General features: G+C 45.4%; 1 protein-coding gene across 1 annotated transcript in view; it reads right to left on the reverse strand.

The window, feature by feature from the left end:
* LOC126092875 (dachshund homolog 2) overlaps nucleotides 1–14,845 on the reverse strand; it is a 982,096-nt gene that overhangs the window by 227,199 nt on the left and 740,052 nt on the right. The window contains exon 10 of the mRNA XM_049908606.1: nucleotides 4,292–4,375. Within this exon, the coding sequence (XP_049764563.1) occupies nucleotides 4,292–4,375 (84 nt within the window). The remainder of the gene's footprint in view (nucleotides 1–4,291; nucleotides 4,376–14,845) is intronic.

The raw sequence follows: 14,845 nt of genomic DNA on the forward strand, positions 1-14,845 counted from the left end.
GCTCCGGGAGGGCCCCGAATCAATTTGGCCGCCGTTGTCTCCGCGTGGCCGGACGCACGTGCCATTCTGACGTCACACTCCGCTTCTTCGGTAGGGCCATCGACGCGCTGGCTGTCCTCTTACTTTCCGCCGTCTTATTCTCAGAATAATGGTGGGAAAGCTGAGGTCGTTGACTCGAGCACTGTGTCTTTCTCACCTGCCGTCGCAGTGTTACTGTGGTGTGCGTACTGTAAGACCTTCGGTACACACACCATCAGATTATTTGACTTGTCGCTCTGACGAAGTATGCGAGTGTCAGCAATATGTCTCGTGGTCTTATCGTGGCGTGTTTATCTTCTGCCTTTAGGTCAGACGATAGAAATGCCACTTGCACGCTTAGAGTAGCAGACTGACGGTGACCAACTTTAAACAGAACTTGATAAATTTTCACACACATTTATTAAAATAATAACAAACAAAAACCTTACTTAACTTGATTCTGGATGCTATTTACGACTGACAATCTGAAGTTCCTTTGGTCTTGGTACGTTAATCTTATTCTCACATATCTCTGATACTTGACAAAGTGTCTATTCATTTATCTACATGGCTATGTACAGGAATATGATAATCTCATTAGGCCGGTTGGCTCTGAGCACTATGCGACTTAACTTCTGAGGTCATCAGTCGCCTAGAACTGAGAACTAATTAAACCTAACTAACCTACGGACATCACACACATCCATGCCCGAGGCAGGATTCGAACCTGCGACCGTAGCAGTCACGCGGTTCCAGACTGAAGCGCCTTTAACCGCACAGTATCTCATTAGGCGCAGACTGAAACTTGACTATAGACTTGTATAGACTAATGTAGACTGGTACAGACTGGTGCAGACAAATGCAGACTCACTAATCATAGGTCTGTACACTCGTTATAATACCTCGCGCGTTCAGGTATCACTGCGCGAGTGTGATCCGCAAGGAGAAAAGGTTCTACGTTAGCAGCAATCTCATTGGCTGCGTTACATATTAATACGCGCATCGGCGGAAGCGGAATTTGGTCCGTCTCTAAGGCAGCGCCATCTCGTAGTGCAGAGACGGACGAGCGCTGCGCCTGCGCTGTTGTGCTTAGCGGGGCGCGCTCTAGTGGGAAAGTTGTGTACGCGCTGACTACGCGGAACTATGTACACAACAGTTACCGTCTTGGAAAGTCATCAGATGATCCAAACGACTTGCAACATGATTTATATAAGATATCTGTGTGGTGTCACCGCCAGACACCACACTTGCTAGCTGGTAGCCTTTAAATCGGCCGCGGTCCGTTAGTATACGTCGGACACGCGTGTCGCCATTATCAGTGATAGCAGACCGAGCGCCGCCACACGGCAGGTCTAGAAAGACTCCCTAGCACTCGACCCAGTTGTACAGTCAACTTTGCTAGCGATGGTTCACTGACTACATACGCTCTCATTTGCAGAGACGACAGTTTAGCATAGCCTTCAGCTACGTCATTTGCTACGACCTAGCAAGGCGCTATATTCTTCAAGAATGTATTCTGAACAGATAATATTGTGAATCATGTACCGTCAAGAGCGACGTTCATCATTAATGCATTAAAGTTAAGTATCAAACTAATTACGTCCGCTTTCTGAATTCTGATTCCTTGTCATGTTCCAGACCTTACGTCAGTATAGTTCTTCCCTCCTCACGCCAGCCTGCCTGAGCTAAAACGCGTGCATTTCGGCCTCGTCTAGTAACACGGCGTTGGCTCTTCTGCCAACACAACAATCTGTATGGTTCGTAAAGTGGCAATTGACCCTGAATAACGAAAAGTGTGAAGATACTCACATGAGTACTAAAACAAATCTACTAAATTTCGATTACGCAATAAGTCACACAAATCTAAAGGCTGTAAATTCAACTAAATACTTAGGCATTACAATTACAAATAACCTAAATTGGAACTATCACATAGATAATATTGTGGGTAGAGCAAACCAAAGACTGTGATTCATTAGCAGAACACATAGAAAGTGCAACAGGTCTACTAAAGAGACTGCTTACACCACAAATGTCCACCCCATTGTGTAGTACTGCTGTGCGTTATGGGATCAGCATCAGGTGGGACTGACGGATGACATCGAAAAAGTACAAAGAAGGGCAGCTCGTTTTGTATTATCGCGAAATAGGGGAGATAGTGTCACAGACATGATACGTGAATTGGAGTGCAATCATTAAAACAAAGGCGTCTTTCGTTGCGACGGGATCTTCTCATGAAATTTCAATCACCAGTTTTCTCCTCCGATTGCGGAAACATTCTGTTGCTGCCCGCCAACATGGGGAGAAATGTTCATCACGATAAATTAAATCAGGGCTCGCACAGAAAATTTTAAGTGCTCGTTTTTCCCGCGCGCCTTCGAGAGTGGAACGGTAGAGAGACAACTTGAAGGTGGTTCATTGAATCCTCTGCCAGGCACTTTATTGTGAATAGCAGCGTAATGACATAGATGTAGATCTTACAGAAATGGCCATCTCAACCTTCATATTCGCCCCTGAGTTCTTCGCTGCACACTCGAACCCACGATGTGGAGTTCGGACGGCGACCATACAAATTCCACGCAGAAAGTCACGGCCTGTATTGGCTTTTTGGTTATTTTTTTAGTGTTCCTTAGCTCAATCAGTAAAAACGGAACCCTTGTAGAGTCACTTTTTTACCCGTCTCTCTGTCCGCCCGTCTACTAAGATGTCTTTTTCTCGCGAATGGGTACATGTACCCAGTTGAAATTTATGCCAAATACTAAAGTCTAAGGTCCCTTGCCGATGTAAAAAATTGAAGCTTCTATGCTAATGTAATCAATACTTTCGGCCACAGATGTCACATGTTTTTATACTCGCAAGGTCGCTCATCTGACCCTATATATGGTACTTCCCGTTGAACTAGAAACATGAAATTTGGCAGGAAGCATGGTTTCTAAGTGAAAGTAAAAGAAAAAAAATCCAGAAATTGTTAATTTGTAATTCTATCACATAAAAAAATTACATTTGTTCTCCGTCTCTCTGTCTGGTCGTCTGTTAGCACCTTCTTTTCTCGGGCAAGAGTATAGGCATCAAGTTGAAATTTATGTGAAATACTAATGTCTGTGGTCCCTTAATGGTGTAAAAAATTAAGCTGCTAAGTCAATCCAGTCAAACGATGCGGTCGTTTTGACTCTCGCAGACTCAATCATCAAAACCAATAAGTGAACTATCTGTATACATAATTTAGCTGGTACGGAATCCTCAGAGCACGAGTCTTAGTCGAACTTGTCCGGTATTTTCTGTTTTTTTTATGGAGCTTAGGGCGTGGTCCGAGAGTTATTTCTCTGCCTCTTGCGTCCTCCAATGCTGGAGGCATCATTAGAGGCTGTAACAATTCAGAAGGCAGTTACAATCTTACAGAAGCTCAGCAAGTCGAACTGTTTCCAACCTATGTCATGGAGCTTGTATTGGAGAGTAGTTGGTGTTGTTTCTTTTATTTAGTTCGTGCGTGTGCGCGTGCGTTCTACAAATCTTAAAAAAAAAGAACATAATTTGGTGTTCATACCTGCTTAAGTTACTAAACAGCTGAGGCACATGTAAAAAAAAAAAAGGGTCGAGAAGATATTTAGAAACAACCTTTTTTTTCATTTCATACAGAAATTGTAGGATCAGAGGGCAAACGGTGTAAAGCACGAGCTTGGAGACCTAGCGCCCTCAGGCTCGAATGCGGGTTGGTCCCCGGAAATTTTCAGTCGGTCTCCGATAAGCCATATATCGCTTTCCGCGTTTAGATAAGTGGGGTGTTTCAGGGACACGCGAGTCGCCGAAGCGTAATCCAGCGGATATATTTGGAAATCGCCACTGAGGTATACGAAATCACTGTCCAAAAATTAAAATAACATTCGTCATTTATCGAAGGAATTGTGAACCAAATTATGAAAATAATCACCATGACATCTTCTTCTTTGCTTGTTACTATGAAAAAATAATGGATCATTCATTATTTGAAAGAGGCTAGGGAGAGATGTAGGATCTCCCATTAAAATAAAAAAAATATTAATGCTACTTTTTGTTTCAGAAAGCGGCTGAAAGGTTCTGTACCGAAGTATCTAAGTTCAGTATCGAAGACAAGGATCCTAAGCGTTACTCGTATACAAGAAAAATGCCACGAACATTACAAGGTGCGGCCATGTGTAATGCAGCTGACGCATTTTCTCTCAGTAGCATTACACGACAGAGCTGGGGACTGCGCTTCGCCTTTAGCTATGATATTAAATGGTCTCCCTGTACTCACCCCTGATCTTCTGCTCGTCCAGCAACTGGCGTTCCAGACTCTCCTTAACCTCGCGTTCTCTCAGAACGTCCATCTTCAGTTCGGCTGAAAGAAAAACAAAAGTTGTTTCACATACCTTTCAGAGGCATATATTGTACAGAGATGTAATGAAAATAATAAGCCGGCCGGTGTGGCCGAGCGGTTCTAGGCGCTTCAGTCTAGAACCGCGCGACCCCTACGGTCGCAGGTTCGAATCCTGCCTCGGGCATTGATGTGTGTGATGTCCTTAGGTTAGTTAGGCTTAAGTAGTTCTAAGTTCTAGGGGGCTGATGACCTTAGATGTTAAGTGCCATAGTGCTCAGAGCCATTTGAACCATTTGAGAAAAATATTCCTAAGCGTGGGTTAGACAGACAGACTGACGGACGGGCATCAAACCGTTCCTATAAAAGTTCGATTCTTACAGATTGAGACACAGAACCGTGACAGAGATTGGAGTAAATCCAACAAATAACTGAAGACATTGGGGGCTTATGCTAATCGGAGATGAAAAGGTTGCGATTGGAAAGGAATTCGCGGTGAGCCGTATCAAACAACTCATAAGACTGTCGACAACCCTCCCCCCCCCCACTCCCTCCCCAAAATGTCGGAATTACAATTTGGGGACGGAACAGCGAAAAAAGACTGTCTGTACCATGTGCAGCAAGAAGTTACAAGACGAATCCGCGTCTAAAGTGTATGCGGAAGTGTACTTGTTAATACGACTTTGTACTTGCACTGCAGGATGCAGGCAGAGCGAATGTCAGGGGGAAGGAAGGGAATAGCATAAGATGCAGCGGGGAGAGGGGGGGGGGGGCACGGGGCGAGGAGGGGAAGCGTACATCCGTGACGCAAGAAATCTCCGATCTGGCGCCGCGGTAGTCGGCTGCTGTGTACACGCACGTCTATATATTTACATGTATATACACGCCGGCCGGCATAAAGCCCCGAGGCATTGTTAGTTTTTAGATGTGAGCAAATGATTTACTTTGTTTTCGCTCGTGAAGAGAGCGCGGGATCTTAATTAGCATTTAAATCTGAGGCGGCGCAGGGCGCCCGTGGCGGTGCACTATCGGCTGCGAGCTCTGGAGGCGGCGGAGGCGGCGGGGGCGGCGGCGAGCGAGGCAGCGCCGGCGGCGGGTGTCGTTGTTATGCAGATGAGCGGCGGCGGCGGCGGCGGCGGCGAGGTGGCAGCGAGCGCCACGCCATTGATTTACTGACGGACCGCCGGCGGCTGCTGATCGCATCTGGGTGATTGTTTCTGCAGCGCGGCTACCGGCTCTCGGCTCTCTCTTAGACAACTGAGAACCCCCCCCCCCCCAGCACCCCCACCACATCTCAACCCCTACCCTTCTTATCCCGAGCTGCATGGCTCCATCTTTCACCGCGCTGGATCCGAACCACTGGTTTCGCCGGTGCCCTTGTCGATACACCACGGGGTTTGCGATGCATCTCACTTTACGTGCGTCCCAGAAGGGACCTTGATCTCTAGTGTAGGGATGGGAAAAACCGACCGGTTAACCGAAACCGGTATTTCAGTTCTGAATAACCGATGTTTTTCGGTATTTGTTTATCTCGGTTACAACAGGTGATTTTTTATTTTTTACTAATAATTTGCCGGCCGCTGTGACCGAGCGGTTCATCTCCGATTAGCATAAGGCCCCAATGTCTTCAGTTATTTGTTGGATATACTCCAATCTCTGTCTCGGTTCTGTGTCTTCAGTCCGGAACCGAGCTGCTACTACGGTCACAGGTTCGAATCTTGCCTCGGGCATGGATGTGTGTGATGTTCTTAGGTTAGTCAGGTTTAAGTAGTTCTAAGTCTAGGGGACTGATGAACTCAGATGTTAAGTCTCATAGTGCCCATTTCAACCATTTGAAGTAATAACTTTGGGAATAAAAGCAAGAAAAGAAGCACAAATAAAATTCTACAACGTTACGGCTGTATCTAGTCTTGCATATGATTCCAAATCATGGTCAGTAAAAAAAAAAATAAATAAAATAAAAAAAAAAACACCACATGTACAGGCAGCAGAGATGACGTTCATGATTTACGTAGCGGCTGTAATAAAATAGAAAAATAAGGAATGAATCAATCAGATCAGATTTAAAAATCTTCTCCTTTAATGACGAGATAGAAAAGACCAGAATGAAAAGTAGGGATCATGCTGACAGAATCACAGAAAATAGATTGCCAAAAAAGATAATGAATTGTCAGCTGACTGGAAAGAGAGAACTAGGTAGACCTGGTAAGAAATCGATGGATGGATGATAGAGACCGGAGCAGGAAGTACAACATCTAATCCTTGGAAGGGGATGACGATAATGATGACTAATAATAGAACAGAAAAACGGCAAAATTAGTTAGCGACAGCAACAGTGCTAAAAAAATTTCCTTTTCTAACAAACCGCTTTAAAAAACGGAGAGTAATTTTCATTGGTAAAATTTGCATTGGCTTGAAATAATCATTATTACAGAAAATGGGAAAAGCGATCAGTGCTACTGTAATAACAGTGCCGACAAAAACGAGCAGCAAAAACATGGTATAAGTGTCGGCACAGCATTGCTGATACAATAACGTCTCGGTTGCCCTGTGTCATGGTTCAAGGCACTCGTGTTCGTGCAGTGTGCAAGACTTGCCGCATATGGTCTATACGGTAGTTTCTCGCTATCGTCGCCGGACATCCGTTGTACTGCAGGATGGCACCAATCCTAGTCTGGCAATGTTACAAGAAGTGACGGAGCAATGCACTACAATGGTTCACTTGCTTTAAAAGATTAAAGATTTGTCTGCCACTTCTAAGATATAATAAAAGAGGAAGCAAATATGGTACAGTAATAAAATACACTGAAGCGCCAAAGAAACTGGTATATGCAAGCGTATTCAAATATAGTGGTATGTAAAAAGGCAGAATACGGCGCTGCGTTCGGCAACGCTTATATACAACAACAAGTGTCTGATGCAGTTATTAGATCGGCTACTGGTGCTACAATGCCAGGTTACCAAGATTTAGAAGAGTATGACTGTGGTGTTATACTCGGCACACGAGCTGTGGGACACAGCATCTCCGAGGTAGCGATGAAGTGGGGAATTTCCAGCACGACCAGTTCACGAGTGTACCGTGAATGTTAGGAATGCTGCACATCATCAAATCTCCGACATCGCTGCGGCCAGAAAAAGATCCTGCGAGAACGGGACCAACGACGACTGAAGAGAGTCGTTCAATGTGACAGAAGTGCAACCCTTCCGCAAATTGCTGCAGATTTCAATGCTGGGCCATCAACAAGTGTCAGGGTGCGAACCATTCAATGAAACATCCTCGATATGGGCTTTCAGAACCGGAGGCCCACTCGTGTACCCTTGATAACTCCACGACACAAAGCTTCACGTCTGGCCTGGGCCCGTCAACACTGGCATTGGACTGTTGATGACTGGAAATATGTTGCCTAGTCGGACATGTCTCGTTTCAAATTGTATCGAGTGGATGGACGTGTACGGATATGGAGACAACCTCATGAATCTATGGACCATGCGTGTCAGCAGGGGACTGTTCAAGCTGGTGGAGGCTCTATAATGGTGTGTTGCGGGCGCAGTTGGAGTGATGTGGGACCTCTGATACGTCTAGATACGACTGTGACAGGTGACACGTAAGTAAGCATCTTTTCCGAGCAGCTGCATCCATTCATGTCCATTGTGCATTCTGGCAGACTTGGGCAATTCCAGCAAGACAATGCGACACCCCACACTTCCAGAATTGCTACAGAGTGGCTCCACGAACATTATTCTGAGTTTAAACACTTCCGCTGGCCACCAAACACCCCATACATGAACATTATTGAGCATATCTGGGATGCCTTGCAACGTGCTGTTCAGAAGAGATCTCCATGCCTCCCGAAGTTTGTCGCAACATTTTTAAAATTTCAGTACAGTTGCTGAATTCTCTCGCGACAACTATGTCGTCTACCGTGATTTTGATTTGTTTTCAAAATCATTTTGTCATCTTTGCAGACACTTTCGAAGGATGCATAAATGGCACAAATTTTTACAGTGGTCTCCATTACTGTCGCACTGAAGCACTGTATCACAGCATTCATTTCCCTAACTAAGATTTCCACCCCAGAAATGGGTTCATGAACTCTTACACTGCAAAGCTGTGATCTCCAACCATTTTAGTTCATTCTGATTTGCTTGCTTGTGCTTTTCTCTTCCCTTTCCGCATTGTCTTGCACCGACTGCCACTATGTACCCGAATTAATCCTTTCGTTTATAGATGTCACCCGCATAATCGTCTTTCACCCTTTGTTATCTCTATAGTCAAATCAGGTTTCTCCTGGGGCCCACACGAGTACTTTCAATCTCGGTTCCATCTACCTTTGTTTTTGTTTGTCACCACATAATCATCGCTACGGGTTTTGTAACTGTGCGGCGTAACTTCGATGTCACATCAGCAGCGTCACGAGATATTAATACATTACCTGAAACTGTCTACGCAATTTCTTTTACTATACATTCAGTTGGGAAGATCTTCCGTTTACATCTGACCTAAGAAAATTTCTCTTCCAATCTTGATAAATACCCATTCTTGTTCTTCTTCTCACCAAATCATCCCTCCGTCGTGAAATGATCCCCGTTTTTCGCGATCTGTTCGATGTTGTACAGGAAGGAAAGTTTTGGCTTCAGATATTTCAGTATAGGTTTGGGGCTGCGCCAGATTCCTGGCACCTCTGCTCAGAAACCGACGCCGCTGTTCTCCGGGCCACCCCTGCGTCTCTGTCGGCAGCATTCCGTGCGGGCGGCGGCAAATTGCTCGTTTCGTTTCTGCGATTCCCGGGGCTCCTCCAGCGCTGGAGAGCGGCATTCCAGCAACAATGCGCGCCCGCCCCGTGCGCTGATGGCTCTCCAGCGGTCGTAGGCACGCCGAAGCCGGGGCCTGCATTGTGTCCACCGTCGTAATATCGTGTGCGATAGCGCGCCACAATCTGCGGCCGTGGACCATACGTAGCGAACGACCGTCTCACATATATTTCCGTATTACGACACGTTAGTGTCGTAACAAATCTATTACCGCACACTATGAGACTAACAAATCGAGTATTAAAACAACCACTAATGAATTTACAAAAACAACTTTCTTTCTTTCGTCTTCGACTCCGAACGCTCGACCCGTAACTTCAGAGATAAGCCTCGCTCTCTTCAACCACCCCCTCCCCCCCACACACACTATTTTTTTATTTTTTTATTTATTTTTTTTTTTTTTTTTTTTTTTTTGCACCAGGTTGTGATAATACATTGATGTTCCAACAGTCAACATGTAGTAAGTACTAGAGAGTAATTTTGTACACTTAATACTAACTTTCTTCTCTAGGGCGTAATTTATTAAACTAGTCTTGAATAGACTGATAAACAGCGCAGACAAGAAAAGAGCAGAAACTTTTGAAATGTGGCGCTACGGAAGAATGCTGAAGATTATATGGTTAGATCACGTAACTAATGAGGATGTACTGAACAGAACTGGGGAGAAAAGGAATTTTTGGCACAACTCGACTAAGAGAAGGGATCGGTCGGCTGGACACGTTTTGAGGCACCAACGGAGGGAAGCGTCGAGGTTAGGTCGTAAAGTGAGACCAAGAAATGAATACACTAAACGGATTCAGAAGGATGTAAGGTGGAGTAGTTACTCGGAGATGAAGAGGCTTGCACCGGATGGAGTAGCATGGAGAGCTGCATCAAACCAGTTTTTGGACTGAAGACCACAACGATAACAGTCTTGAATTGCGTCGACCATATTTATAAGACACTTTAACTGCATACAGATTCATTATCAACGGAATTACCTGTATAGCCTCCTGTTAGTACCCTGTGACCTGACTTTCGGTGTATTAGGACGTCGTTAGACATACTATGACGCATGTTAGGCCAAAGTACACGCCATGGATTATTAGAAATATACATCCAGCCGACAGTGGTGTTGCTACAGAAATAATTACGTGAGTTTTCATTGTAACAAGCATAATCAGTATTCTCATTACTCATTGATGTTTTCCGACAGAAAGAAGTTCCAAGCTACAATTGTGCCTATACTCCGCAAGTCACCTTACAGTTTGTGCTGCTGACATTTTCCCCTCTTTCTCGTCCCGTCATTTCGCGAAATGTATGTGTAAGGAAATAATATATTGCGTGACTCGTGAACGTTACCGGAACTTGATGAGTAAACCTTGACGTGTTACGCAAAGCTCATTAAACGAACCCGTGACGAAAATTGCCTTTCTTCTTTGGAGTTTCTCTATCTCCTCTTACTAATTTTGCACGTTGAAGACTTCCAGATCGAAGAGCAATATTCAAGAATCGATCGAAAAGTGGTCTGTAAACCAGTTCTTTCACAGACGAATCCTGTTTCCTTAGGATTTTTCCAATGAATCTCATATTGGCGTCTGCTTCCCCTATTACTAGTTTTATGTAGTCATTCCACTTTAGATCGTACCTGACGGTTGCTTATGGGTATCTTACGCATGGTACTGTTTCTAGCGGTTTACCTACAACAGTATAAGCTAATATAAATGGCTCTTTTCGCCTATTTTGTGTGATTCGATAGATCTATTTACGTCGAGATTAACTTCCAGTCCTTGCATCATTTTTAGATCTTCTCCAGTTAGATAGGAACTTAAGCGAAAACTTTACATTTCAAATGTATTTTTACTAACTAGGACAATATTTCGTACAAAAGTCAGTGTTAAGTGGACGGTACACAATTACACAGTTGCAATTACAGGGATGGACAAATATATGGAACACCACAAATACAGTGCCATGCCCAATACGTTGTAGGAAACGCGGCGGCGTTCAAATTAGCTTTCAGTCGTCTCAAAAAGCATAAATACAAGTCCCGCATGGTTTTTAACTCATCTTATACCATTCTTCCTGCAAGATACTAGCAAGACCAGGTAATGGTGATGGAGGTGGACAGCTATCACCCATCCTTCTCTCCAAAGTAGATAACAAAGATTCAGTAATACTGAGATCTGGTGAGTGTGCTGCCCAAGGGAGATGTGACAATTCATCGTCGCGCTTACAAAACTGGTACTGGACGTTGTGAGATATGCCAACAGGTGACATGTCCTCTTGGAACCCAGCATTACCTCTGGAGAACTAACAATGTACCACGGGATGGATCTGGTCAGCCAAAATGGGCACACAATCCTTGACAGTAATGCGGTCTTGGAAAGTAACCATGGGGCACATGGAATACCGCAATATGGCTGCCCAAACCGTCACCGATCGCCAGCCAAGTTTCTCTCCTGAGAAAACTCGGCCAGCTCTTGGAAACAGTGTGAAGCAGGATCGATCCGGTCAAATGACTTTCTTCCATTGCTCCATATCCCAGGTTTTATGGCTCTGGCAACACGTTTTCCTGTTAGAGGCATTTGCATCAAAGATGAATGGTTTTGGAATTCCAGTTCGCCCTTAAATTCCCCGCTAATGGAGCTCCATTCATACTGCTTTTGTGCTGACCGGGTACGGGAGTGCGACATTCAATTCTGTTGTGATTTTTGCAGCTATCGTTTCATTTCGTCACACTTCTCTTCAGTGACTGTCTGTCACGATCACTCAACACAAACTTTCGTCCCTGTTGTCACTTAGCTGAGGATCTCTTTCTGATTTACCAGTATGCCGTGTAAATCTCGATACACTGTCTCTTGCACATCAAACATTTTGGCTACCTTTGTTACGGAAGTGGCCACCATAAGAGCACCAAGAACTCGACCACGCCTGAATCCACCTAGTTCCGACATAATTCTCTCACAGCTAGAAAAAACACTGTTGTGACCACAATTGGCACTTGCGACGTACTGAGGACAACACACAGGTGCCGTCCGTGGTCAAACACAACAGGGTTGGCTAGCATATGCTTTTATGTTCAAGCACGCATTTCTCGCGGTGATTCTGAATATCTGTCCAACCCTTGTATCCATGTTTACTGAAAAGTTTTACCTCTTTTACCGTATTCTTTCACCTGGGTCACTTACCGCTACTCAATTAATTACGATACACCTATTATATTGTGAACCGCACGGGCTCTGTAAGACATCCGAAGTATTCGTCCCGTTAAGAACGGGAAGTTCTGTATCAAGTTACAGTACTGGTCCTACACTAACGACACACCCAAAAGTGTCAGCTCGTATGCACTAACAAGTCTAGAGAAACTTGTGGTCGCACAGGGTGGTCCGTGAATAGAAGGTGGGAGTACTAGTCAGCCTGGTGGAACAGTCGCAGAATTTGAGTTAATTTCCCGACTGCCGCCTTGTGGGATAGCAGACGCGACGGCCATTGATTAGGAGGAGACGGGCAGCGAGCGAGCTAATTGCAGGCGTAAGTCGGCGTGAATGGTCCTGCAGCCAGCCTGCCGCCGGGTCCTTTGGCGCTCCCCGCTTCTTGAAACTGCCTGCCGCCTCCGCCTCGCCTGAGTACTTTAATTCAATTACAGAGCATACAGAGGAGGCCTATGATAATACTTAATGTGATGTTATGTGTGCAATTAGCCCTGCATTATTGGAGCGCCGACGGGCGGAGAGAGGGAGTCCAAGGAAGGGCGTGGGAGGAAGACAGGGAGCAGCAGATTGTCGATAGTGGCGGCCGATGTGCGGCCAGACGGGAGGAGCAGGAAGAGCTGGGAACCAGCAACCACTTGCCACTGCGCTTCAGCAGTTGCCTCCGGGAAGAACAAGTAGCAGTCCCTCTCAGTTTTGCTGTGAACTGCTACCACTTTCACACACTATACGGAGATATGAAACAATTTTGATAAAGATGAAGATTTTGTGATATAAATACGGGTGGCGCTCAGTATTTAATGCAACACACTTTTTTCTCGGCCAACTTCGGCTGAAAAGTGCAGAATTTGTTGTGCAACATGGTGGAATATTTCCGAGCCAGCCCCTATAGTTTCATGAAGTTTCGACAGATAGCGACGCTATACGTAGCCTTGAAAATGGTGCCTGTAACGGAGCGTTCCAAGCAGAGAGCTGTCATTGAATTTCTTTTGGGCGGAAACCAGAGCATCACACATATTCATAGGCGCTTGCAGAATATCTGCAGACACCTGGCTGTGAACAAAACCACGGTGAGTCGTTGGACGAGGCGTCTGTCATTATAATAACAAGGTCGCTCAAACCTGTCCGATCTTCAGCGTGCCGGTCGGCCGCACACAGCTGTAACTCATGCAGTGCTGGAACGTGCGGACACTCTCATTCGAGGTGACAGACGGATCACATTCTAAAACCTCGTTGTACGACTGGACGTCTCTGTTGGTCGTTCACCATTTGGGATACTCGACGGTATACCATTTCACCACGTACACGTTACAGGTTTTTCAGTTAGTAAATAAAACGAGTACGTCGCCATTTTGTGATTAATCACCTCGGATCACTCTCTATATATAGGTTATTTGAAGATAGTGTCACATATTCCTGCAGGAGGTAGTACTGATCAAAACAAGAAAAAAAGTTCCCGTAATGGTGCGACGGGAAAGCAATACTTGTTGAGATATGACGAATCTCTCTCCTCTCCCTAAAAGTAGTGCTTGATTTGTTGCCAAGCACTCTGACACATCCTTCAACCGATCTTCGCAGTGAAGCACTCACACTATCAGACACACCAGGACCCATTCGAATCGCGTCACGTCTGCAAATTTTCGATGAATTGGGAATTAAACAGTGCCTTTAAATGTCACCAGAGGCAGCTACCGTGAACGGGTATGCCATGGTACGGTATGTCCTTGACCATTTCGCCGCCCGTGTAACCTTGTGGAGAGGTACTGTCGACTGATCCGTAGAAATTGGGATGGCGTCCCGAAGTGCATAAACTACAGTCGTTGTTTCTCTGTAAGGGTAATGTTCTTCAGCAGCGCTGATAATTCATGCCACAGAAATGCGTGACAAATAGCACCTGTTAATCTGTTTCGTTAGTGTATGGTCGTATGAGTCTGCCACCAACAATTCCTGCACATACACTGATACTGAAGCGATCCTCATGCATCACTTTCGTGACTGCTCAAGGATTTGCGTCTCGTCATATGTGATAACTGTGGTAATTTACTGTGCCGTCTCCTGTTAATCCAGCCTACATCACCGAATACTAGGCCGGCCGTGGTGGCCGAGCGGTTCAAGGCGCTTCAGTCCGGAACTGCGCGACTGCTACGGTCGCAGGTTCGAATCCTGCCTCGGGCGTGGATGTGTGTGACGTCCTTAGGTTAGTTAGGTTTAAGTAGTTCTAAGTTCTAGGGGACTGATGACCTCAGATGTTAGGTCGCATAGTGCTCAGAGCCATTTGAACCGAATACTAGACATTATTCGTCACGAGTAAACCGGTCCATATCTCAACAGGTATTGGTTCCTGGGCCTCTCATTACTCGAGCCTTGGCCGCGGTGGTCTAGCGGTTCTAGGCGCTCAGTCCGGAGCCGCGCGACTGCTACGGTCGCAGGTTCGAATCCTGCCTCGGGCATGGATGTGTGTGATGTCCTTAGGTTAGTTAGATTTAAGTAG

The sequence above is a fragment of the Schistocerca cancellata genome, chromosome 7, assembly GCF_023864275.1.
Source record: "Schistocerca cancellata isolate TAMUIC-IGC-003103 chromosome 7, iqSchCanc2.1, whole genome shotgun sequence".
NCBI classification, from domain to species: domain Eukaryota; kingdom Metazoa; phylum Arthropoda; class Insecta; order Orthoptera; family Acrididae; genus Schistocerca; species Schistocerca cancellata.